The 25,807-nt window shown below is 38.4% G+C and overlaps 3 protein-coding genes across 4 annotated transcripts; 2 read left to right on the top strand and 1 right to left on the bottom strand.

Annotated features, from left to right (window-relative positions):
• The first annotated feature begins 342 nt into the window (after nt 1-342).
• LOC109006774 (soluble inorganic pyrophosphatase 4-like) lies at nt 343-11,073 on the top strand. Of its 2 annotated transcripts, none has more exons than XM_018986156.2 (9): nt 343-539; nt 1,868-2,012; nt 2,118-2,146; nt 3,568-3,633; nt 3,712-3,819; nt 9,525-9,590; nt 9,658-9,778; nt 9,918-9,999; nt 10,663-11,073. In XM_018986156.2, the coding sequence occupies exons 2-9, from the start codon at nt 1,877-1,879 to the stop codon at nt 10,703-10,705; spliced, it is 651 nt and encodes a 216-aa protein (XP_018841701.1). In that variant the 5' UTR covers nt 343-539; nt 1,868-1,876; the 3' UTR covers nt 10,706-11,073. The 2 variants fall into 2 exon arrangements, with proteins under 2 accessions (XP_018841701.1, XP_018841702.1); XM_018986157.2 differs by having other exon boundaries at nt 366-539; nt 1,875-2,012.
• A 1,748-nt stretch (nt 11,074-12,821) lies between these two features.
• LOC109006776 lies at nt 12,822-13,785 on the top strand. The gene has a single exon (XM_035689035.1). The coding sequence runs from the start codon at nt 12,945-12,947 to the stop codon at nt 13,551-13,553; it is 609 nt and encodes a 202-aa protein (XP_035544928.1). The 5' UTR covers nt 12,822-12,944; the 3' UTR covers nt 13,554-13,785.
• A 4,621-nt stretch (nt 13,786-18,406) lies between these two features.
• Nucleotides 18,407-18,787, bottom strand: LOC118348140 (extensin-like). Its single transcript, XM_035689123.1, has one exon. The coding sequence runs from the start codon at nt 18,785-18,787 to the stop codon at nt 18,407-18,409; it is 381 nt and encodes a 126-aa protein (XP_035545016.1).
• Between the last annotated feature and the right edge of the window lie 7,020 nt (nt 18,788-25,807).

The following is a 25,807-nucleotide window of genomic DNA, read 5'->3' as shown; positions in this document are numbered from 1 at the left end:
TAAAAATAAATAAATATGAAATTTTTATAAAAAAATTAATTTTTTAATAATAAATCTCACTTTCTTTTGAAGAGAGTACCTGAGATTTGCACTCTCTATAAATACATTTAGTATTATTCTATTTATAATATAAATAACTTTATATAGGACATATTATGTTAAAACATATTTTTTATAAACTTTTTTGGTAAATTCTTTTTTTAGTCAAAATATTTTCTAAAATTAAATTCATCAATCACATAAATTAAGAGAGAAATTCGACGGTACTCAGCCACCGGCTGGCAAAATAGCTGGAGCCACGTAGTGCAGAATACACGGATTGCATTTCTCTGTATGGAAACGTACGTATTTTTCGCCCAAAAAAAAAAAAAAAACGAAACGGAGAGACTTTTTTCCGTCTTTAAGAGAGCGGGAACACGTCGTGCTGCGCCTTGGCTTCCCTCTTTCCAGCGTCTTCATCTTCTCTTTCATTCCTCCGTTCCATCCCTTTTGACATCATTTTGGAACTAGAGCTGGATCCGGAGCTTGAACCAGAACAGGTACTTCTCAGGCTTTTTATTTTTACCGAATCGTACATGATACTTTTCCAGGTTTCTCTGTTGTGACTTGTTTTGAGCTTTTGATTTTGTTTGTTCTCGTGGATCCGCTTGTTCCGCCGTTCTCATTTGTTGCCGTTGATCTTCTAAATTGATTTTGACTTCTTTTGGTAAGTGTCGCGGATGTTGATGTTGAGCGGTATTCATTTTTATGTCTTTGTGATTGTTGAATGAAAGTCTGTTGAAGTCTTTGGGGTTGTTTTCCGTATGTATTGTGGATTCTACTTTGGCAGATCTATGGCTGTTTTGTCGTTTATGTTTTGCACGGTCCATTTTTTCATTATAGGTTTCAAAATGCAATTGTTCTGCGTTTTAGGTGAAACTGGATACACTTTTCCTTCACTTGTTTTCCTTGTCATTTTATATCTTTGTCGGTGAATCAGTGGTTAGTCACGTTGTTAGAAGTTCACCTCAAGAGTGGTTTGGATCCACAAACTTTGGGCATTTTCATGTTATTTCCGTGCTATCTGTTCTTTATACCGATTAATTATGGTCTGAAAGGTTAGATAAGCGACTTGACAGAAAATAACGCGTAGAGCGGGCTGACAATGCCAAAATTTGTTCAAATCTCAAATCTGAATCGATTCTATCATGTTTGTGCCTATCCGTGTACAAGATTTGTTTAAAATATTATTTTTCACTTTTATTTTAATATTTTGTCGTTTCTTCTTGAATGTTAGTTGCCATCCTCTTATATTTTTCAGTTTCTTGTAATGTTATGGTTGAGAAGACAAATACGTTTTGGAATTAGGGAGGAAAGATGCTTAAGGCGTCATGCGATGTAATACATCTGTATGAACCATATATGGCACTCTATGAATCTATATCTTTTGGATTGAATTGGAATGATTGAGATAAATCAGTATCTGTCAACTTCTTTAAACGAAATGTTTGCCATGCGGATCAGCCCCTGCATTGCTATGCTAAGGCATTAAGTATCCCGCCTGGGCTCTAGAACTCAGTTCTTTTGTTCTATTAAATGCATTTCAAAACATATAAAAGGTTGATAAATTAGCCCATTTATAGTTAATCAGTACCACATCTGGAATTGGACTGAAAATCTTCTATCATCACTATATTTGACAATTATTGTTTTCATGTTGCTTCAGTTATTCACACCAAATGCTTTAGGGCCTCCTGACGCTATTATGTCCTATGTCTCGTGCTATGAATACTTCGATGATGTAGCTTGAAAGTAAAATGCTAGAAGAAACATTATTGGCTTTCTATCGAAGTAGCTGTGTTTTGAAATATTCCTGCATTCATTTTAGCTTGCAGCTATGGTTCCACCAATTGAAACCACAAACAAAACTTCCGATGCTCATCGTGCCCCACATACACCTCTTAACGAGAGGATACTTTCATCCATGACCAGGAGATCTGCTGCTGCACACCCTTGGCATGATCTCGAGATAGGTATGCAATGTTGTAGTAAACCATGTGAAGTTAATGCTTGATTGTTATTTTCTATTCAATCATTATGGTAAACCTATTATGTAACCTTCTTTCCATTTCAAATAGGACCTGGAGCTCCAAATGTGTTCAACTGTGTAAGGATACTCCACCTTTCTTGTCATCTGTTCCATCTTTCTTTGTTGAATTGTTGTACAATTTCTTATGGTTTGTGCTCGCTTGAAAACTGATTCCCGCAGAGTGTGTAAATGTTAAATTATGATGACCATTTAGTGAACACATAGCTATTGGACAAACTAGTTGGAATGGTAGATCTGATAAATTCGTATCAAAGAGACTTCATATTAAAATTATCCCAGGTCTGTGAAGGAACTAAATTGTGACCAAAGGGGGCTTGCGGCTTTTTCTAAGTTTAGAAATCCTCTATGTTCTTTCTTGTTTGGAACAGAACTTCCTATCCTAAACTAATGATATGTGTGTAGGTTCTGTGGGAAAGTTGAGATTTAAACAAAAATAGGGAAGGAGAAAGCATATGCATCATATTTAGGTTGCTTGATTTTAATGGTTTCAATCTTAAATTTTAGTACCACATACTTTTACCAACTCAATGAGGATTTCTTTTAGCCTTTAGTACTGAAGTGCACACGGAAATGAAAATACTGAACCCTGGAGCTACTTCAGCCACAAATTTTCTGCCACCAATGCAACAGGCTGATGTTCGACGTGGTTCCCACATCTTTTTTCTGCCTTGTGAGCTGATTTCTCCACTGTTACATTCATGTATGGTTTGTAAATCTAAGGCCTCGTTTGTTTTCACAACTCCTCTCAACTCGTCTCATCTCATTTCATCATTACAATTTTTTCAAATTATCACACAATAAAATAAACAATTAAATTTTTTTAAATAAAAAATAATAACATTAAAAAAATATATTCTAACAATATTTCATTCAATTTTTAATTTTAATCTCAACTCATCTTATCTCTGAAAATAAACGAGGCCATATAAAGACACATCTTGATTTATCTGCCACATTTTTGTGTGCTGCTGCTCAACATAAATCTTTATAATTAGCTTTCTGATATACACTAAACTGGTTCACATACTTTTATTTTTTATTTTTTATTTATGTCGGAGAACCTCTCCAAGGCAGGGCCTTTCGGACCTACCCATGCGGAGTAAACTCCAGTCCCGTGCACTACACCCTCGGAAGTTTCCATACACAGAACTTGTTAAATCACTGGCTTTCACCAGGAGGTGTGGCCCCAAAAGATTGTTTGCAGGGAGTGTTGAACCTTGGACCTTGAAGGGAGTGATACCCCAAGACCAAGGCCTTCACTACTTGGGCCAACCTCTTGGGGTTTACTTTTAGTATCTACTCCAAAACATACTACTATCTTAGAATTTCTTTGAATATGTACTTTTATGTTACTTTATCAGCAGCAGATATAGCTTGCAACAGTTAGAATCATTATTATTTGGGAAGAATAAGGGAAAAAATTATGCATTCAAAATTTTGGATTGACCATTGTTCTTGTTGATGGCCAATTGATGCAGGTAATTGAAATAGGGAAAGGGGGCAAGGTGAAATATGAACTTGACAAGAAAACTGGATTGATTAAGGTAATGGAGTGTGCTATGCCTTTTTGTCATCTTCTCCACATATATAAATTGCTTTCTAAATGGTATATAAATGTTCAGGTCGACCGTGTGCTCTACTCATCAGTTGTGTACCCACACAACTATGGCTTCATTCCTCGTACTCTTTGTGAGGACAATGATCCCATGGATGTCTTGGTTATCATGCAGGTGTGCACAAATCTGTAATGATTGTCAAAATTTCTCTCTTTTTATACTTTCATGTTTGCGGCAATCATATGTATATACTTGAAAGCACCAAGTCTCCTCTCACAATTTTGTATGTTCGATGCATTGAAAATTTACCAGAACTCACAACCATTAGAGTAGCTATCATCAATGTCTGTTCTATTAGGTGCATGTACATACATATATTTTTTTTTTATAAGTAAACAATTATATTAATAAGAATAGGCATAGCTTAAGTACACAAGATGGTATACAGGAGGTAACACCTATCTAGGAAGAAGAAATAGAAACAAGAAAATTATGAAAATCAAGGCCATTGAAATCAACTGCTTTGGCCCATAAAAACAAAGTTCTAACAAAGAATATCTAAGCTCCTCTAATGAGATTTCCTTGTCCTCAAACGTCCGGTCATTATCCTCCTGCCATACGCACAATAGAATACAAATAGGTACCATCTTCTACATAGCTGTGATTTGTGGAATAATTAAGGTTTTGAATTTCGTTCCGTACCGGCCGGTACGGCCGAAATTTTTCGTACCGGCCAAAATACCGGCCGTACCGGCCTAAATTTCGGCCGGTGTTTTTTTTTTTCATTTTTTCAAACTACAAGTTTATTTTTTAACCCTCAATTCAGACTAGACTATTTATAATTTATATATATATGTATTTATATATAATTTATTTATATAGACTATTATTTTGAAATATAATTTTGAAATATAATTTATTTATATATCGACTATTCCGAAATGTTATCCCAAAACGCTATCCCTGAAACGGTACCGGTACCGAAATATTTCGTTCCAGTGCCTTGACCGGTACAGCATCCGGTACGGTATTCAAAACATTGGGAATAATGCCTAGATTTGTCCAACTGGCCAAAAGCTCAACCACTATAGGCAGGCATAACCCAGGCTAGCTCTAATTGTCTGAATATATCTTCCCATAATGCTCTAGCAACCTTACAATGTAGTAGAAGATGATCCACAGTCTCATCATTGCTTTTGCACATACAGCTCCAGTCCACCATAATCACCCTGCGCTTTTGTAAGTTATCCATCGTCAAAATCTTACCCAGAGAAGCTGTCCAAGCAAAGAATACTGCTTTAGGAGGTGCCTTATTTTTTCAAATCCTTCTCCATGGAAAGTGATTGTTTGACGATTGTGAGAGATTTATAGAAAGAGTGAACTGAGAATATACCTTTACCTGCGGGTACCCACCACAACGTGTTAGATCTTTGAGGGCTCGGTTTTATGGAGTACAAGAGTCTAAAGAAATCTTTGAAGCTATCAACCTCTCAATCTTGGGCCGCCCTAGCAAAGCTCACATTCCATTGGACTAGGTCACTAGATTTCTCCTGAAGACTAAAGGAAATGAGTCCTTGAGGGCGTTATCTCCACACCATAAGTTGTACTAAAATTTTATTCTTGAGCCATCTCCTAGCACAAGTCTAGTGTGACGAGCAAAAACCCCCTCACCCTTGTCTAATGTGCCTCCAAACTCCCACTCCATACTCCCCTTGTACCCTCCATAGTGCTCCATCTCCCCCACATTCTTCCATACTTGTAGTCAATCATCGACTTCCATAAAACTTTCGATTCCTTATTGTATCGCCACAACCATTTTTCAAGAATGACCCAATTGAAAACCTTCATGTTTCTAATACCCAACCCACCAGAAGAGATTAGGGAGCATACCTTATCCCACTTAACTAGATGGAACTTGAATTCATCTCCTAAACCACTCCAATCATCTACTTTCTATCTCGTTGGAATTGGGAATAAAGATAGAAAGTAGGTAAATTTGACAGGGGGCTCTTGATTAAGGTGATTTTGCCACCTTTTGACAAGTAGAATCTTTTCCAACCTGCCAATCTACGTTCAATCTTCTCAACTACTTTCAGATATATATAGCCCTTAAGGCGGCCCCCAAAGGAAGACCAAGGTAATTAATGGGAAGAGAGGAAACCATATTCACGAGACTAATGGGCCGATAGTCTTTCACCTTCAATGCCTTAATCTTCTTGGGAATAAGCACAATAAAAGTGGCATTGAGGCTTTTCTTAAATTTTCCAATCAAAAAAAAATTCTTGAAACACCTTCATTAAGTCTTCCTTTACCACATCCAAACATAATTGAAAGAATCTCATAGAAAATCCGTCTGGACCAGGGGCTGTCTTTGACCATCCTCACTAAGGGTGAATTCGGTCCGGTCCGATTGGTCCATAGGGTGTTTTTGGGACCAAACTGGACCACTTTGGTCCACCCTTTTCCCACCTCGGACTGGACCAAATTTCCTTATGAATGGGACTGGGCCATTAAGTATCGGTCTGTTTGGTCCAACCCAACACCAAATGGGCAATTTTATATTTTTCGACTCAACTAACATTTCTAGTTAGATTTCAACCCAAGTCCTAACATTTGATCCCGTTTTGAAACCCCAAGGGGTTGACCCAAGTGGTGAAGGCCTTGGTCTTGGGGTATCACTCCCTTCAACGTCCAATGTTCAACACCTCATGGGTGAAAAAATTTTTTTTATCCCATTTTTAGCCTAAAATATTTTATATACAAAAAATAGAAAAAAAAACTTGAAAAAGAATTAAGTGTAGATAGTAGAGTATATATGAATGTATAATGTATCTACATATGATGACATAAATTATCATATGATTTATGATATATTATTAATTGATAGTATATATTATTAATTCTTGCTTGCTACTTAGGTATCTTAAAAAAATTACCTAATTACTTTAATTAAGTGTAAATAGTAGAGTATGTATGATGTATCCACATATAATGACATAAATTATCATATAATTTATAATATATTATTAATTGATAGCATATATTATTTAACATTTTATATGGTTAATGATAATAGATTAGATGAAAATTATATAATTAATTTATACAATTACTATATAAAATAATATATTATATATAAAAAATATATATTGTTCGGTCGGTTTTGGTCTAGTCCAGTCCAAAAATCACAGACCTTGGAACGGGACCGAAACCCATTCGGTTCCACAAATTGAGGACCGAAACCGACCAAACAAAATTTCGGTCCGGATTGAAAATTTACACCCCTAATCCTCACCACACCATGAACCTTCGTCTCCTCAAAGGGCCTCTCCAGCCAAGAGACATGTTGCTCGATGGACTCAAAGGCTAGTCCATCAAGCTTGGGCTTCCACCCCACCTGTTGAGTAAGCAAATGTTCTAAGAAACCAGCAATATGCTCTTGAATCATAGGAGCCTCCATGCAAACAGCACCATTTATGTTTAGCATCTTAATGGTATTAGTTCTCCTATGGGAATTGGCCACTCTATGAAAAAATTCCGTGCTTTGATCTTCTTTCAATTGCAATGCTCAAGATTTTTACCGCCAAGAGATCTCCTCCAATAAGGTAACCCTCACTAATTCTAAAATTAATTTAGTCTTTCAAGAGAATTCTTTCGTAGAAAGAACCCGACCCTCCTGTACTGTCTCTACCTCTTATAGCTCTACCAACATGGACTTCTTATGTTTGCCTATATTACCAAAGGATTGAGCATTCCAAAGCTTTAAATCTTTTTTCAAAACTTTCAGTTTGCCCACAAAAATGAAATTTGGGGAGCTGTGAATCTGGTATGAGGACCATCATTGCTTGACCCTCTCGACAAAACCTTATATTTTTAGCCACATATTTTTAAATTTAAAATACCAAGTGCCTCCTTAAATACCACCACAATCCAGCAAAATAGGGAAATGATCATAACAAAGGCGAGGAAGTCTTTTGACAGCTCCAAATAGTGCATTTCCCACTCCAAGAAGCCTTATGTAGGCACCTATGAGGGCCCTACATCGACACGCCCATCACTCCCAGCTTCTGTACATAGCACTCGGGCCCCATCCTCCTGTTGAAAACCCTTTGTTGTTGGGTTTGTAGAGCCTGGTTTGTTGGTGTGTCGACCCGATTTGATGACTCAACCCCACAAGGATGTGTTATGTTTTTTGTCTGATTTTCCAAGAGGCTTGGGCTCAAGCAAAGCTCAGGTAGAGAGTTCGCTCAAGTTTCTCTAACAGGTCGCTTGTGCGAATGTCTAACAGAGTGTTCAAGGTGCACTCGACACTCCATTTGAACGAATAACGCAAAAAAGTGAAAATTAGGGTTTCTGTCATGTGACACTATAAATATGTACTGGCACGTTGTCGAATCACGTTAATTTTGTGTCGTGTGATTGATTTGCTTGTGTTTGCTTTTACTTTGTCTGTCATCATTTTTCACAATAGGTGCCACCTAAAAACCCTTCATCAGCGTTGTCTGTCCATGCTATGTTGTAGATCTGACGCTCGGTGGTAAGGGAACGTCGGAAACCATTTTTGGTTTAGCTGTCGTTGACTTCACCATCGGGTCTCCGTCGAGGGTTCCTCGATCAGGCATAAGTCTGTCGAAGCCTTCTTCGGCGAGGTTGCTTGGTTTCCACCGGTGGAAGGCCTTGCATCACCACCCCCCTTTGCTTCTCCACATATTTGGATCCCGATATTTTCCTTGCCTCTGTTTTGCCCCATGGGCTGAGGCCCAAAGGAGCGGCCCATTCTTTGCCCAGCCTTCATCTACCCGTCAGCTTTCAACGTCCCTTAGAAGCCACTTGCCTCCAAGCCCATCCGATTACTTGACTGATTAGGACCATTTGCCTCCAAGCCTAGGCCCATTTCATAATTTCCCTCAATGCATCATATTAAGGAGTCCAATTTCTCCTGCAGTGCCATCAAATGTGATGTCACGTCCAGAAGTGTTCTGTGCACGCCATCCTCTGCTAGACCAACATGGAGCCTGCCACCACCTCCTTTCCATTGAGTACTTGTACCAGCTATATAAGAAAAATTTCCGATTCTATAGCCATTGTTGTGTCTTATGGTGTCTCCTCTCTGAGCTGCCATAACACCCATTTCTCCACCCTTGTTCCGCTCACGGGACTGCACCAAGGCCCTGTATGATCGAGCTTGCTGTTGATTCACCGCCACCAACGGCCTCGAAAATACCCCACCTGTTACGACTCCTATTTCCTCCCTCTTCTGCAAACTCCTACAGCGCCTCCACCATCCCTAACCCTCCCTCTCTTCTGGTATGAATATAAAGCTACATCTACCACCACCACCGTACTCCACTAAAGCCATGTAGTGACTGCGGGCATTAGAACACCTCTGCACAATGAAGCTTCAGTTCCCCTCCCTTGACGGGGTGTAAAAGTCCTTTTTTACACCCTTCAGACAGCCCTCCAATGTTTTGGAGAACCAGTGCACTGTGGACATTGCCAGCCTCATATCTTTCACTACCTTCCAGCTCCTCTCAGTGATAAACATGGAGCTTCCATCCTTTGACAATGCAAACACTTTTGATTCTATCACTAAATGTTTTGGGGATCCCATAACCACAATAATCTCACCTAAAACTCAACACAAGCCGTAATCTCGCCATTAAAACCCACCATCCGTCTTTGAAATCTTGGTTGTACGGAGAGAAAAACTCAACTCAGACACTTGTGCTGTACATACATGTATTATTATTCATGCCTGTTTGTTCATATGTAGATAGAACTGAACATAACTGTTGGACTCAACGTCGCAACTAGCTTTCAAAATAATGGTTTTAATGTTCAACCTATCTGATATGTTACTGCTTGGCAAACATTGACAGGAGCCAGTTCTTCCTGGATGCTTTCTTCGCGCCAAAGCTATAGGCCTCATGCCTATGATTGACCAGGTAAATATTCCAAGACAAAAGTAAAAGGTTGTTATCCTTCAATGTTGTGTTAATTTATTTAGCACAGGGCGAGAAAGATGACAAGATAATTGCTGTTTGTGCTGATGATCCCGAGTACCGACACTACAATGATATCAAGGAGCTCCCACCACATCGTTTGGCTGAGATCCGCCGCTTCTTTGAAGAATGTATCCTTTTTGTCTTTCCCAGTACCAGTTTTTAGTAGGCACTGATTGTGAACATCTGCAAACATAAAAATTATAATGTTCCTTTCATTCTGTGAAGCCCAAATAATGATATCTAACGGTTCCTTGACAAAATAATCAGACAAGAAAAATGAGAACAAAGAAGTTGCGGTTAATGACTTTCTGCCTGCCTCTGCTGCCAATGAAGCAATTCAGTACTCCATGTAAGCAATGCTCTCACTTTACTAGCTCGCATGCACGCACATACACAACATTGAAAAGGGAGGGGTAGGGGCCTCCATTCAGATTTGGCTCTCATTTGGTCTTTTGAAGTTTCTTCTTATTAAACTGGCCAATAATATGATAACTTAGATAAGAAAATTTCTATATGGTATGCCCCCATCAATACTCATATCCTACTTTGTTGGTAATCATTACCAGTCAATAATTAGATTTATTAGTTTAAAAAATTAGAGCTAATCTAAAAGATTAATAGGCAATATCACATCAACACAATGTAATGATAATGAGATGAGACTGTAATGTATATAACATAAATCTTTAGATAGAAGGGAATGTTTCAATGTTTTCGGTCCAGAAGATGTACTGATTTTTGGGTAATTGACCTAGATGTGAAATTTATAGCAATAACTGTTTTAATGGGTATTTCTACTTCGTATTCATTCTTTGGACTAACGTCTATCTGACATCCATCATCCCAAAGTGCAAATCCATTGACTTTTGTTCTTTTGCCGTAATAATATAAGCATTTTCTGCCCATCCCAGGACTCGTAAAATGTTTTTTTTTTTTTTTTCTTTTCAATAATTCCTGTCTGGAATGTTTACATCAAAATCTGATTTCAACCATTTTTTTTTTTCTGGTGAAGGAATCTCTATGCGGACTACATAGTGGAGAGCTTGAGGCGGTAGTCGTTTGTGCAAAAGTAATACATTCTGGGATGTGATCCTGTTACCCAGGGAAGTCGCTGTCATATAAGTTTTTTTCTTTTATCCAAGGAACCTCTATATATCTTGCTGCTGTGCATGCGTACGTTGGCCTCACAAATGTGTGCTAAGACTGCAACATCTAAATTGTTTGGTTTTTATTTTTATTTTTTTATGATGCTTGGCATACGTACCCAGGGAATTACTTTTGTTGAACGGGGAGGGGAAAATTAGTACGCTGTTTAGAGAGTAGGTTACTTTTTGTATGGCTTGTCTTTTGATCCTCAACTTGTCAACATTGATTTTTGTAGGACCCTTGAATTTATGCTATCAAACTCTTTTAGTTAAAAAAATATCTAAGGGACAAGATCTTCCTAATTTTTATTTGAAAAAGATATTATTTTGTTTTTTATTAACAAGTAAAATAATTAAAATATCTGGTCATTTCATCTGTGTTTTATTTGTCCCATGAGTAATTGTAAGTTAGTACCTAAAATCTATTATAAAAATAAATATTCTTCTTACCAGTCATTATTTCCTTCCTACACCCCTACACCCCACACCTTACGCAGACTTTTTCAAATTTGTAACCTTTGCATATTTTGTTACAATTGAAATATAAGATCTATTCAGCATATTTACAACTCAATTTGACCAAGGAGAGTATTTGATAAATGAGATGAGATGAAAAATTTCTAAATAGTAATAACATAGTTTGTGAATAGTGGTGAAATAGTTTCAGTTAAAATATTTTATTAAATTTTAGAAAATAAGAAAGAAAATGTTGAATAAAAATATAATAAAGTTAAAATATTGTTATAATATAATTTTGTAATATAACTTTTATTTTAGAATTTGAAAAAGTTGTATTATTTTTTATGTTTTATTTAAAAAAATTATAATGACTAACTGATTAAGTAATTATTAAATGAAAATTTTGAAAATTTGAAACTAAAAAATATATGTATTTAACTGATATTTGTAAAGAAAACTATTTTGAAACGATATGAGATGAGATAATGTTAATCCCTAAGTCTTGCCAGAGGAACATGCCAACATATTATTTTTACACTAGTAATATGTTTTAATTAAATATATCATTGAAGATAAATCATAAAGAAATGAGTTTATAACAATTAAATATATAAAATACAGCTAATATGCAGTAATGCATATAATAAATATATAATATAAAAATTACGAACTCAAACAAGTCTATTCAAATCTACATGAATTTTGTATAAAATACTAATATTTATGAATATATCATTCATTTAGGCCGGTTTGGATAGTATCTTGCTATATTTATAAATAGTAGTAAAATAATTTAAGTTGAAATATTTTTATTGAATTTTAGAAAAGAAGTGAGAAAAAATTAAATAAAAATACCATAAGGATATAATTTCTTAATATTATTTTTGTTTTGAAATTTAAAAAAGTAGTATTGATTTTTATCTTTTGTTGGAAAATTTGTAAAAATTATGTAATAATTAGATGAAAAAGTTAAAAATTTAAAATTAAACTATGTTGTGTTTGAAGAATAATGATAACCTTATTACTCTTCTACTACTCTTTTTAATATTTTAATTTCAAAAAAAAATTTATTACTTAATTGTTAAGAAAATGACTATTAGTGAAATTGTATATTTTTAAAATTTTTTCTTAATGATTAAAGATATTAAAAAAATACTTAAAAAAAAAAAACAAATACACTAAGAGTAGTAAAGTGGTGGTAAAAAAATTGTAAATCTATCATTATCGGTATTTGAATGATGTTTAAAAAGAAAATATATGAGAATATTTGAGATATGTTGTGTTTCGGAACGAGACCTTAATACATTAACATCAAGATTAAGTATTGAGAAATGCTACGGAATCACGAAAACATTCCACGAAAATAAATTGATAAATATAATTTTTTGAAGGAAAATGATAGATATATAACACTTTTTATAATCTTTTATATAACTATATTTTAAATAAAGAATATTTTTATAAAATAATTTATAAAAATAACGTCATTCTACATAAATATACTCATTTTAAAACATAATTATATAAAAAATTATAAAAAAATTGTACATCATTGTCTTCTCGGAATACCCAGTAATTTGCGGGGCTAAGAGTCAAGACCGATTCACTCTTTCTTCACAAGCCCCGCGCTTCCTAAAACCCCTCGACAAGTACTCTTTCTTTGTTTCTCGGAGAACCAGAATCAAACACCATGAGCTCGTTCAACAACACCACCAATTTCGACAACCTCCTCCTCCAAACTCTGATGGGTCGCCTCCAAATCCGCCCTCCAACCAACCCGTTCAACTCCCAGTCCCTCGAGGACCTCCTCTTTGATGCCGCCAATCTCTCCGACGATAACGACGACGATAGTAGCAACAAGACCCAGCTCGCCAAAGAAGAATCCAAGCTCGAGAAGGAAATTGTCCGGGTAATCCTCAGCGGAAATACTGATTCCCTCAAACCTAACTCTGGCCAGGCTGTCACCATCGGCGAGCACCATATTTGCGTCGGGTTTCACGAGGATACAGGTTCGGATTATCGAGTATGGGAGTGGCATGGGCATATAATGCTCTTTGACGAAGAGAACGGATACACGCCCGAGTATATATATGGAAATTACTTTGAGAGGTTGTTGGTTAAGTCGCGTAGTGGTGAGGAGGAGAAGGAGGAGGTGGAGGAGGAGAAGGAGGAGGTAGAGGAGGAGAAGGAAGAGCAGGTGGGGATCTTGGGGCTGAGGGACTTGATTGATGGTGGGGATACCGGTGGTGCTCGAATTCTTCATCGGAACTTGAATTCTGGTTCTCCAAGGTTTATATGAGAAGATTGTTCTTTTCAATCTTTTTTGTCGAACTTTTTGTTGGGATTTGTTGGTGTTATGGGATTTGTGGCTTTAACTCTATTTAAATTTCTGCGAGGTCTAGGCTTTGTTTTTGGTTGGTTTAGTTTTATTGTTCTGGGTGTTAGAATTGAGAAGCTGCTCTGCTTGCTTGTTTTTGCACTTTTTTCAGCTTGATAATGCTACGTATATGGTTGTTTTTTTCCACCATGCATATGCTATGTTCGTGATTTTCAATATCATCTTCTTGTGTGAGCTCGTGGACTGCAGAAGGGTTTGATTGAAAAAACTTTGGTTTAGTATACACAATTGTTATTCAGGTACTAATCAGAGAGAGTTTTAGCGTGGCCTAAAGTAAATGGTGGCTTCTGCAAATTATAGCGCTGTGGCAAGCTGGAGATTGTTTTGGTGAGGGAGTCGGGGCTTTGTCAGTTCTTTTGACCTGTGATAACAGCTTTAAATTTGTTGTCCATGATTGCTTGGCTATGGTGAATTTGCTAATTGTGTTTGGGAGTGGTTGGTTGATGTGTTGGTGGTAAACATGCCTTTTAGTCTATTTCGTGTTTCCTCGTGCAATTGTAGTTCAAGCATGCCAAATGACTTTGCTTCAAATGTAAGAGTGCTGTCTGTGGACTAACTATGGAAAGGAAACAAATATTGATCCTATGGTTTGCCATTTAAAATTGAAGTATCATTAGACAATCTAAGATGCTTGACTTGTGATTTAATTTCCGTTGGAATTATGATTCTTGTATAATCACTTATTAGAGTCAAACTGATATTTAAGAATTTGTTTTGCTGATTTGCCATGTGGTTGGGTTTTAGGTTCGTTAAGAGTACTTTGTTTGTGTTTTGAGGGAATAATTTATTGAGTAATGATATATGCAGTCGTGGAGTGCGTAAGCGCCATACAGTCGCTTTGAAAAAGAGTGGAGTTCACTATTAAAAAAATATTATTTTTATGTGGGTCCCTTATATATTCACTTTTTTCAAAGTGATTGCGCGGCGATTGCGCACTTACGATTGCAACTATCATTTCTCTAATTTATTATCCAATTTTTCTCAATGAGTAAAGACTTAACACCATCACTCTTTTGTTAGTTTGTTAATGTCTTAGCTAGCGTTTTGTTATACTTGACATTATAACAGGAAGCAAATGGTGATCAAAAGAACTCAAATGTAGCCATTGTGTTAAGGAGCTCGGTTTAATTCCTAAACACTATGTTGTCCTCGCCTTGGTCCTTCTTGTAATAACCGAATGCCTTAGCCTTCTTGCTTGGTCTTTGAGCAATAATGACACATATGATGGCAATGATGGGTTCCTAGATTGATGAAGGTATGGTGTTTAGTGATGGAAGTGATGAAGATGATGGGTTGGGTGATCTAAGTGATGAATACGAGTGTTTGATGCAATGTGGAACGGCTTGAATGTTGCCTTTGATGTTGGGGCCACTTGGATGATGATTAGGGTTGGTATGATGAAGTGTAGTTAGGGTTTTATATGGTGGCTAGGGATAATTTCGAGATTGAGAAGTGATGGACTAGGGTTTGGAAAGATGTGGAAGAGCGAGAATAGAGTTTGGTGGCTAGGGTTGGTCGAATATGGTAATGGTTATTGAGATCCCCAGATTGTAGGATCAAATATGGGAAGGTGGTTCGGTTTTGGCAATAGGAAAAGGTCTTGGTTGACTGATGTATTGAAGGGTTTGAGAAATTTAAGGGATTGGGTGATTTGAATGATAGAGTGATTTCAGGGATTAGATTTAGAAGATGAGATGGAGTTGGAATGAGCTTAGGGTTATTCCTTGATTTTAGGGATTAGGGTACGTTTGGGTAGTGAGAAGTGTTGAGAATGTTTGTGAATAGTAGTAAAAAAGTAATGAAAAAGTAATAATAAAATATTGAATAGTAGTAAAAAGTAGGTGAAAAGTAATGAATAGTAGAAAAGTAGGTAAAAAATAATAATAAAGTAGAGAATAGTAGTGAGAGTACCTCGAGTACTCTCACTTGCCAAACATACCAAAGTGATATGAATCAGGGGATGTGATTGGAATGAGTCAACTTTTCTTAAATTAAGGAAGTTGCCAATGGAGACTCTTGATGGACGACTAGGGTTTATGGAAGGTGGAAGAAGGCTAATTTTGATAAGTGGTAAATATGAGAATTAGGGAATTGGCTAGATGGAGGGTTAGGGTTTCAACTAGGTCAATGGATGGATGAAGGGTAAATATGGGAGGTGGCCGAATATGGAAAGTGGGGTAAACACTTGTAGTGGTCGAAATATGGTGTTGGGAAGATTGAATGGATGTAAGGCAATTTATGGATGAACAATATGGATGAACACGTATGAACATTCAAGAAAACAATGATGAATAACTCAACACCAATTCAAGAATTTCACAAAGATGAAAGGAAACTTCTCATATATTGGATAAACTAGAATCACACATATCCACGAATTTCAAGGTGATGAAACAAAGATAGATAAATGGACAATAGCTATTCACGAGTTGCAAGGTGTTGATCCTCTCCTTGGGGTTCACGAATATCACCCAAGTAGTCCAAGTGCAAAAGCACTGAAGTGTTTACAAGAACAAACCAAACCGTTCCACAAAGGAAAAATGTCAAATGATCAAAGATTCTAAACTAAGATGCTAAGGGTCCTATTTATAGAGATTACAAAGTGAAAATCCCCAATAGGTCTATTGGAATATAATTAAATAAAATAAATAAATATAATAAAATGATATGGTCTTGCATGGCCAATGTGGCCCGTCACTCATGTTGGCCTTTGGTGGCCTAGGCTGGCCCATGACATGGCATGGTTGGCATGCTGGCAGGCGTGTGGCTGACATGGCCTAGGCATGGCCTGGGCGCTTGCCTGGCTGGCATGGCCCAGGCAAGGACCTAAGTGCTAGGGCTGCTGCATGGGCACACTGGCATGGCCCAGGCAGGGTGCCTGGGCGCTGTGATGCATGCGCGGGGCGTGTGCGCTGAGCTGCGTTGGGCAGGTTGGGCGTGCTGTGCACGCTGGCCTGGTCACCAACCTCACTGGATGTCTTAGGTGTGTCATGGCAGGGGCCATGGCATGCCTGTGGGGCTGTTGTGGTGCTGTCAGGGTATGTTAGCGACAGTGTCAATGCCTTGTCAATGGGGTTGTCGGGGCATGTTAGCAGCAGTGTCGAGGCATGGGCCGTGGGGCTGTCAAGACTTGTCAGTGACAACGTTAAGGCATCAACCATGGGCCCATCTAGGCTTGTCATGGCATTGTTGGCAGCTTGGTCATGGGCCACAAAACATAGGGTTTTGACACATTGACAATACTCAGTATCGTAAGATATTGTTTCAAGATCTTCTAGAATTCTTGGTGATTATGAAGAAGTGACCAAGCGCTCCAAGCTTTTAAGTGCCAAATATTTCGTTACGGTGCCAGATATTCTGACTAAATAAGTTAATTCCAAATTGACTTAACATTCCAAATCTGATGGCAGGTGTTTAGAATTAGGATGTAGCTAGAGGAAGAACTGTTGGTCCCAAAGGAAATAGACAAGGATTCCAGATTACCTAGTTTTCATCTCAGGAAGAGACCAACCAGCTGGCCTGATTTGGGGGTAGGCTCTCTTGTTAATATCAAGGTCTAAATCTTTTATGACCATGCTTATACCCTATTGGTGATAGGCTGCTACATCCTTCTTTAGAATGTTGTCTGTAGAGATAGGAGTTGATGCCATAACCAGTCAAGTTAAATGTGCCTCGCGGAGGAGCTACAGACACAAAAGACAGTAAAGCTATGGAGGAGCTAGGCGGCGTGTGTTCTATATGTGATGGTCAAAAAAAGATCCGGCCAATGGACATGATGGATTTAGCTGAGTGGAAGTCAATGATATTGTGTGTGCTTGATAGGAGGTAGATGAAATTAAAATATAAAATCGAATTAAAAAAATCAACAAAAATTGAAGAAAAATGCGTAAATGCAATATATTTGGTAGTATGTGTGGCTCCATGCAAAAAGTGCAGATTTAAGCAAAGGAAAATGATTTATATGCAACATTTTCCACAATACATTTCATAACAATGTATTAAATGAGGGGTAATTTTGTAAAACACTTTATAAAAGTAACATTACTTTTAAAAAATACACTCATCTTATAATCTTGTCGTGAAATGTGTTGTGTTTGTATCAATACTTGTCTAATGGGAGACAACTGATGGTAGTAGAGGTGAATAGATTGGGGAAGAAGAGTTTTGATGGTAGGGCGTGTGGAGGTTGGTGGTGACTAGAATGATAGTGATGACGATTAGATAATGTCAAGTGTCAAGTTCCTTATTTCTTTCATTGTCATCCACCTTAGCTTCCCTTACACTATGGATGCTCTGATGGCTTTCGTTCACCAATCTAGAGGTCCACCCGAACCAGAACATGCTGTACTCTACTCTATTACTTCCACTATGTTATTTTGATCATTCAATAATGAGAAAACCTTGAGGCTAGTCGGGTGTGAAGATTAATTTCACACCGGCCAATCAACAAATGCCACGTAGGCATCCCAAAAAATTGAAATGGACCCACTTACGCTCGAAACCTCTCCCTCTCCCTCCCCATCTGCACTCAAGATGTGGCTAGCAGACATTTCTACTACCATTACCATATTCTTCTCCAACCTTTTTTGCTGATTCATTTTTTCCTCAATCTCCATGATTTTACTCTGCTCACCTTCTTTATCTCCCTATCGCTGCTTCTTCTTCTTCTACTATTTCTGGTCTTTCTTGTGTTTTGTGCTTGGTTCTATGAAGGTTTGTTTACTCAAAAGAGTCAAACTTTAATACCCACGTGCTTAAATTCGTTCTTGTTTGATTTCAGCAAGAAGTGGGTGGTGCATAGGTGGATTAGATTGAGGAGGAGGTGATGTAGGTGCCAATGGGGGTGAAGTTCCATAAGTTGGGGGTGGTGGAGCCCGTGGGGGTGATGCTGTGGGCGAAGGGGGTGAAGTTGAAGGGTTAGGGTCCTGTGGATCAGCACGGGTTTGAGAAGGTGGGGAAGTTGTAGAGGGGACTGGAGGAGAAGCAGTTTGTGGGGGTGGACTAGTGTTGGAGGATGGTTGTGGTGGTGACGAAGTGGTGGGGGGTGGTGGAGTATTGGTTGAAGGAGATATAGTGGTCGAAGGTGGTGGCACGGTAGAGGGAGATGAGTCCGGAGATGGCACTATGCTTGCCATCTAAATCTTTCATATATCGAAATCGTTCATAAATTCACAAAATCCACTTAATTCTCACTCAAAAGCTAAACTTTAATCCAACCTCAGCGATTAATTTCCAATCTTACATCGAACCCGAGTTTCATAACTTGAAGAAATTTTCAAATCACCGAACTTTTACCAACTAGACCCCAAAGGCCACACTCTCCACTCTCAGCTCATAAACCTCGCCTACAACAAAACCCAACATGTCTGGCTAGGTTTTGAGCATAAGTCCGATTACCAATCACTTTTAAAAGCAAACCCAGATGGCCTATTACTTCCAAAAGCAAAATCCAGATCGTCAAGGAGGGTTCTTGCTCATCAATGAACTCAAAAAAGTAAACAATATTCTATAAAAAATTATCATAATGAACTGATTTAACTTAAAAAAAAATGATTATACCTACACAGAAGGTTTATCCATGAACACACAAAATACTGAAAATTAAGGAGAGGGACAATCGGCATCTTGAGTGTAGATGAGGGAGGGAGAGGAAGAGAAAGAAGGAGAGGGAGAGGTTTCGAGTGTATGCGAGTCCATTTCAATTCTTTTTGAGATGCCTACGTGGCACTTATTAATTGGCTAGTGTGAAATTAATCTTTACACCCGACCGGCCGAGCGCCACTCTTTTTCAAATGAGTAACATTAGGCTTTAGTTTTAAATTTATAAAACGAAATTCAAAATCCTATTTGAAATAGAAAAATTCTATTCAGCATCCATACACGATATACTACACATAATTTTTTTTCCTTACCAAATGTGTGGTATATTGATGATGAGTAAAAGAATTCTTTTAATTTAGGAAGAATTAAAAAAAATAAAAAATAAAAAATTATATGTGATGTGTGTTGAAAAGATGATGAATAGAAAGACTTTTTAATATCCTAAAGAGTGATGCTTATTTTAATATCCTAAAGACTTTTTTTTCTATTTTTTTTAAAGCAATCTATTTCACCTGTCGGTGCAATATGTTTCAACTAACTATCAATTTAAATAGTTAATATATAAAATTATGTTGACTAATCCAGATTGTTAACGTTGTGTTTCGCGCACCTTTGGGCTAGGTTTCAGAAAATTGGGTCTTCAGGCTTTCACCTACACACTTGAGCAAACATAGAGAATAGGGGGCCTTGGTGATGGTCAGGGAGTCTCCGATGCTAAAGTTAGTATATCTCTTTAGTAGTTTGTGTGTAAACTTAGATGAATCAGATAGAGTTCTTTGTACCTGAGGATCGGCTTTTATACTAAGTTTTTGGTGGGGATCACCTGTCCCTGACTCTGAGGAACCTATGTCATTTTCACTGTTCCTTTGTCAGAACCCTATTAATGCTACGTGGCTTCTGGTGGCGGCACCATTAATACGGCGTGGCTTTTAGGGCAGCGTCATTAATGCGACGTGGAGTCTTGGTAATGGTGCCATTAATACGCCGTGGCCTCTTGACTCACTTTACCTTGCAGATGTTCCTTGTTAAGCCCATCCATACCTGCTGTCAGGAGATCAAGGGTCCTCTCTATCCTCCACCCACTTGCCTGCGCAAGTTTAAAAGGATAGGGTGCCCTCAGGGAGGTGTTAGGGCGACGAGTCCCATCTGACGTTCGCTTTCCCCATGCGTGGGTTGCTTCGGAGAGGGGTTTCGCTCATGGGCCGGGTATTCTACGAAGGCCCACTGACTCCTCTTATAGGAGGGTCGTTGGTCCTGGTCAGGCTCTCGGGCCTACTTCTTTGTGACCCCTCGTGAGCTTGTCCTGTGGGCCGATAGAGGAAAAAAATCGCTTTATAGTTACCCTGACAATTCTCATTAGACTAGTTCGATGGGAATTCTTTTTGGCCTTGATTTTCGTTCTTCGTACCTTCCCATTGTATCGTTGAGATCCTCTTTCTTTTAGGTGGGCGTTTATTATTCTCTTGTCTCTTCTACTTATAAGGTTCTTGCTCAAGATTATGCCCTTGTGGCTCCCTTCATTATCTTAATGACGTCGGGCAACAACTCTCCTTCCAACTTCATCTGCCTGTTTCATGACGGTTGGATCCCGCGCTTGATTGCATCTTTTCTGCTCTCTTAGCATTGATGGTGTCAGACAGTTCCTCCTCACCCCGTTGCAACACACCGTACATGCGGTGGGATGCACCCACGTCTTGCCAGCCCCGTTGGGCGCGTGCGTCCCCATGACTTTGGGTTGTTAATCGCCACTGCAATTTATTTAACCGTCTCCTCCCTTATTTTACATTTTTGTCCCTCCCATTCTAACAATTAGACTCTTCAAATTAGTCTCGAGACGCCACTTCATCTCCCATGTCCCATCCTGCCATACGTTTCGCGAGATCCAAACCCTTTCGCATTATCCATTTCGCCACGTGGATACGAAAGGGGAAACGTCACTTTCTCTTTATATAAACATGGCTCTACCCCCTTTTTTCCCACCTTTTTGAATCCTCATCTCTTCTTGCTCTAACTCTCTTGTTTCCTTTGCTCGGCTTCTCTTCCTTTCCATTGCCTCTTTACTCCAGTTTCCATGGCTCCCAAAAAAATTGTTCAACCCAAAATTCCCATGGAACTGAACCAGCCCAAGGTTCGCAGTACAGAAAAATTCTTCATTGGGCACAACTAGCGTTCGAACGTCACTCCCCACTTCTTATCGTCGTTGGCTTCCACCTTTCACGTCTCGGATAAGGTGGTTTTCAAGGTTCCAGGGCCCTGTGAGGGGGTTGTTGACGATGAGGGCTAAGCTGCGAAGGTCACTCTCTTCCCTATCAAGTGTTCTTGCGGGCTGAGGCTGCCTTTCCCTCGCCCTGTCTGTTACCTATTGGATCACCTCACCTTGGCCCCCTCTCAACTCCACCCAAATGCTTGGAGGATATTGATTTGTTGTTGCATCCTCTGGCGGCAAGCATTGGCAGAGTTAGACCCGGAGCATGCCAACCTTACTGGCCTCGAGTTTCTTCTGACTCACAATGTTATGAAGCGTGAAGGGAACATTTGCAGTTTTAGGGCGGCCCTCGTTTCTCTGGAGCCTCACTATCGCAAGGTCAAGGAATGGACTCCAAAATTTTTCTTCGTGTCTGGTCGCTGGTGGAAATTTCCGGCCGGCCAAGTAAATTGCCTCGAGTTCCTTGTTCAGGCCATATGGGGTGGTGATTCCTGTTGACAAATAGGTGCGACCGAAGGCCTCACCTGAGGAGCTGCGACGTATTGCTCTGGTCAGAGATTGGGTATTGAAACATCCAGTCGGTGTCTTTTCAGAGGCCCCCCTCGGGGAGGAGAACATAAGGGCCTTCCTGCCTCCCCTTGGCCACACCATCTTTAATGACCGTACCATTCCCATGCAGGTCAGGGCTGCCTCGGTTCGGAAGCATTCGATGAGCCCTCCTGGTGTGGGGAAGAAAAAGAAGGTTTGCATGGAGGTTGCTAGGGCCGATAGCAGCCTCGTGTCCCCTCCTCGATTCCCTCTAGGGCAGCTCTCAACATTGATCGAGGTACGCCATCCCCCCCCCCCCCCCCCTTTGTGTTGCCTTGTGGCGCCCCTAGTTGTCGCTTGGGATTAGACGGTATTGAAACGCCAGGACATGTAACACAAAGCTATACACCCTTTGTACATGACATATATTTTGCTATGCACCTAAGTACACTATTAGTAAGCGATTGCAAAGTACATGGCACCGTACTAATATCATATCCCAACATTGTCCAAAAGCATAAACATGTATCATAAAGATATAGTATACCAAAAGCATAGAGCATAGTTCTCGTTTGAATTCAAAACCTACCTCAACTCATCTCATCTCATCATTACAACTTTCTCAAATTTTCACACAAAATATAATAAGCAATTCAACTTTTTCAAATCTCAAAATAACTTTCCCAAATTTCTACACAAAATATAATAAATAATTCAACTTTTATTCTACAATTTGCAAGTCATCTCAACTTATATTTGAATATAAACCACTCAATTTTCCAAAACATGGGACCTCCTCAAAACAGAGTTCCACAAAAGTTGAGATCTAAACCATAAGTCCCTTCTCTTATTTATTTATTTATTTTTTCACAAAATAACTTAGGTTCCCGTTTTCTTCAAGAGGGTTCGGGCTTCACATGCTTTTTCAATGTCCTATCTTTATCTCGATTGTTACACTGTTTGAATTTCGAAATAAACTCAAGTATTCTAGAGATCTCTTGGTCGATGGTCTCGAGTCGCTCCAGGATGGAGGGCTCAGCCTGACTTGCAACCATCTTAGGTACGATCCTCTATAGAGGAGGATGTGTTGTTCTCTTTCTCTTGGTCATGGGTGTCATCTACTATACCTGTAATAACTTCTACTATTCTGGTTGGGAAGGTAGTGAAAATTACCACAATGAGATTTCAAGAAATCTCAGCAAGTAATCACACAACATATCATAGTTAACACAAATATACAAGAGGTACATCATGAAATGCGTGCATGGACATGTACTTGATATATGATTTGACCATTTTCAAAAGACTTATAACATAAACTTGACTTTTCTGAAAATCTTAACTTTTTTTATTCACATGATCTTAATCAGAACTTGCCTTATCAGAACATATCAAAAGATTTGCATCGAATGATCTTTATCACATAAGCTCTTATCCTTGTTGAGAGGGTGGACACAACACGGTTCCCCTTAGTATCGCATGTTCCTGCAAGTTACCGCACTATCAACGGTTCGTACACCGTGATGAATACATCATAAACAGAGATTCATATTAACTCAACATTACTTCGTCAGGTTACATACCATATGCACCCACTAGCGTTAGGCGCTTTCTCGCTTCGGCATTCTTTGAAAAGAATCCATTTGAGACTTGTCGACGATACTTTGTCGACCCAGGGGTTACCACTCTATTATTAAACACTCCACAGTGGACATAGGTGTTGCATTAGGATATTCCTCCATCCTAACACTTGGGGTCGTGTTAAAACTTTTAGGTAGTGTTTGGATGTTGAAGTGAGTTGAGTTGAGTTGAGTTGAGATGATAAAATATTGTTAGAATATTATTTTTTAATATTATTATTATTTTGAGATTTGAAAAAGTTGAATTATTTATTATATTTTGTATTGGAATTTGAAAAAGTTGTAATGATGAGTTGAGATGAGTTTGAAAATCAAACAAAGCCTAAACCCTTTTCTTTAAAAACACTTTTTGGAAACATTTTCCCCAAATATATGCGACATGAGACTTAAGACATACACACTTACACTTGACATGTGACACATGAAATGTCGTGCATGAAATAACCAAGCATAACATGTTTAATTCATGGCATGATAACATAAATCACATAAGATATCAAAACACATATATGGAACTATGAAAAAGGGCCTTGGCCGAAACATGTAGGTGCAAAAACATGAAGAATTATCACTTAAATTTGCTTCTTCTTCAAACATATTTGCTTAGAAATCAAAGCATGACGAAATGAAGCATACAATCATGGTATTTGACCAAGATCCGAAACTTCAAAGTCATGTTATAGCCGAATCATCAAGTAACACAAATCAACTACAATGTTTTCCTTAAAACTAAAACATGCTTAGAACATTCTTGCCATTTTCATCTTAAACCAAGCATACCATTCATGTAGTATTCATATTCCAAGATCACATAAGCATATTCAAACAAACAAACAAGAAATAACAAACAAACAAGAAATAACAAACAAAGCAAACATAACAATGAAAGGATTTATACAAATATATACAAATATTAACCAAGAGTAAGTTGAGTGTATATTTACAAAAATCTACATAAGCAAATACTAGCAAGCTGTAAATCCGAATATGCTTCATTAGAAAGTGCCTAGAAAGATCATATTTCATGTTCTTGAGTGCGTGAGGATTTCTAAGGCATCACTTGATCTGAAATCATTTGGCCTTTAGGGTTTTTAGGTCAAAACCCCTTCATTTTACTCATGTAGTAAAACAAGACTTGAAACAAGATGAATACACATGTGGTGATCGAAAACATGGAGGGTATACAACCCCCACCATTCCGCTTCAAGGGTTTCTTGAAAACCCTAAAACCTTTTTCCATAAGAATGGGCAGAAGTGTGTGTGTTTCACCATTCTCGAAATCTTCATGAGACTTGAACCTCATTTTGAGTTGAGAAGGTGACTTGTTTGTGCAAGACTAGGGAAGGCCAATCCTTATCTTTTATATTCTTCATGGTGGCGTAATCCTCTCTTGAAAACGAATCTCCCTTGTTTGGTTGGAAAGAAAGTGTGAGAAAGTGCAAGAATCTTCAAGTGAAGGTGTGAGATGAATGTAGAGAAGTTGAGAATACATGCAAAACTCGAAAATGCCAAGAAGAAAGTCTTGGGCGCGTGGCTCTCTTCCCTTTTCTTAGAACTTTCTTCAATCCCTCATTGGTTGCTTGATGTCCATTGCATGTAAGACAAGTGGTCTTTCCCTCTTCCTTTCTCTCTAGCCGAAATGACCCTCGGTGTTCCCTACCTTTGGATTGCATTGGGAAGGTAAAAAGGCTTGGGTGGCGTTTGGATCTTCTCTTTAGCCGAAATCCTCCTCTTCCTACTATGCCCCATCCAATTCCCAACTAGTTGCATTGTACATTAGGGCAAAGAGGTAAAATCACTCCATGTCTCTTCATTTTCCCAAGAGATGAACTTTGCATGAATGACACATGGCATAGGCGTGTGCCATGCCCTAGCCGTCCACTCTCTCTTCCACTTCCCAAGTTGATGATTCATCTCCTAGTGTTCCTTCCCTAGTTGACTCCTCATGTGCCATTGGTCTAAAAATATCCTTAAGTGACAAGTGGCAAGTGAAGAGGTGCATTGGAAATGTGGTAGCCGAAATTCTAGGGGCATATTTATCCTTTGATACAAGAGTCCCTTCATCTAATCTTCTAGAAGTTTAACGCATGCTTGACACTTGACAAATTCTGTCAAAAATTCGAAATCCCATGTGCCCCTTCGATTTCCCATGCATATTTTCTAGAGAAACTTCCTTCATC

Source organism: Juglans regia, chromosome 4 (genome assembly GCF_001411555.2).
Source record: "Juglans regia cultivar Chandler chromosome 4, Walnut 2.0, whole genome shotgun sequence".
Lineage (NCBI taxonomy): Eukaryota > Viridiplantae > Streptophyta > Magnoliopsida > Fagales > Juglandaceae > Juglans > Juglans regia.
The sequence above is the reverse complement of the archived record's forward strand: the minus strand, read 5'-3'. Positions and strand labels throughout refer to the sequence as shown.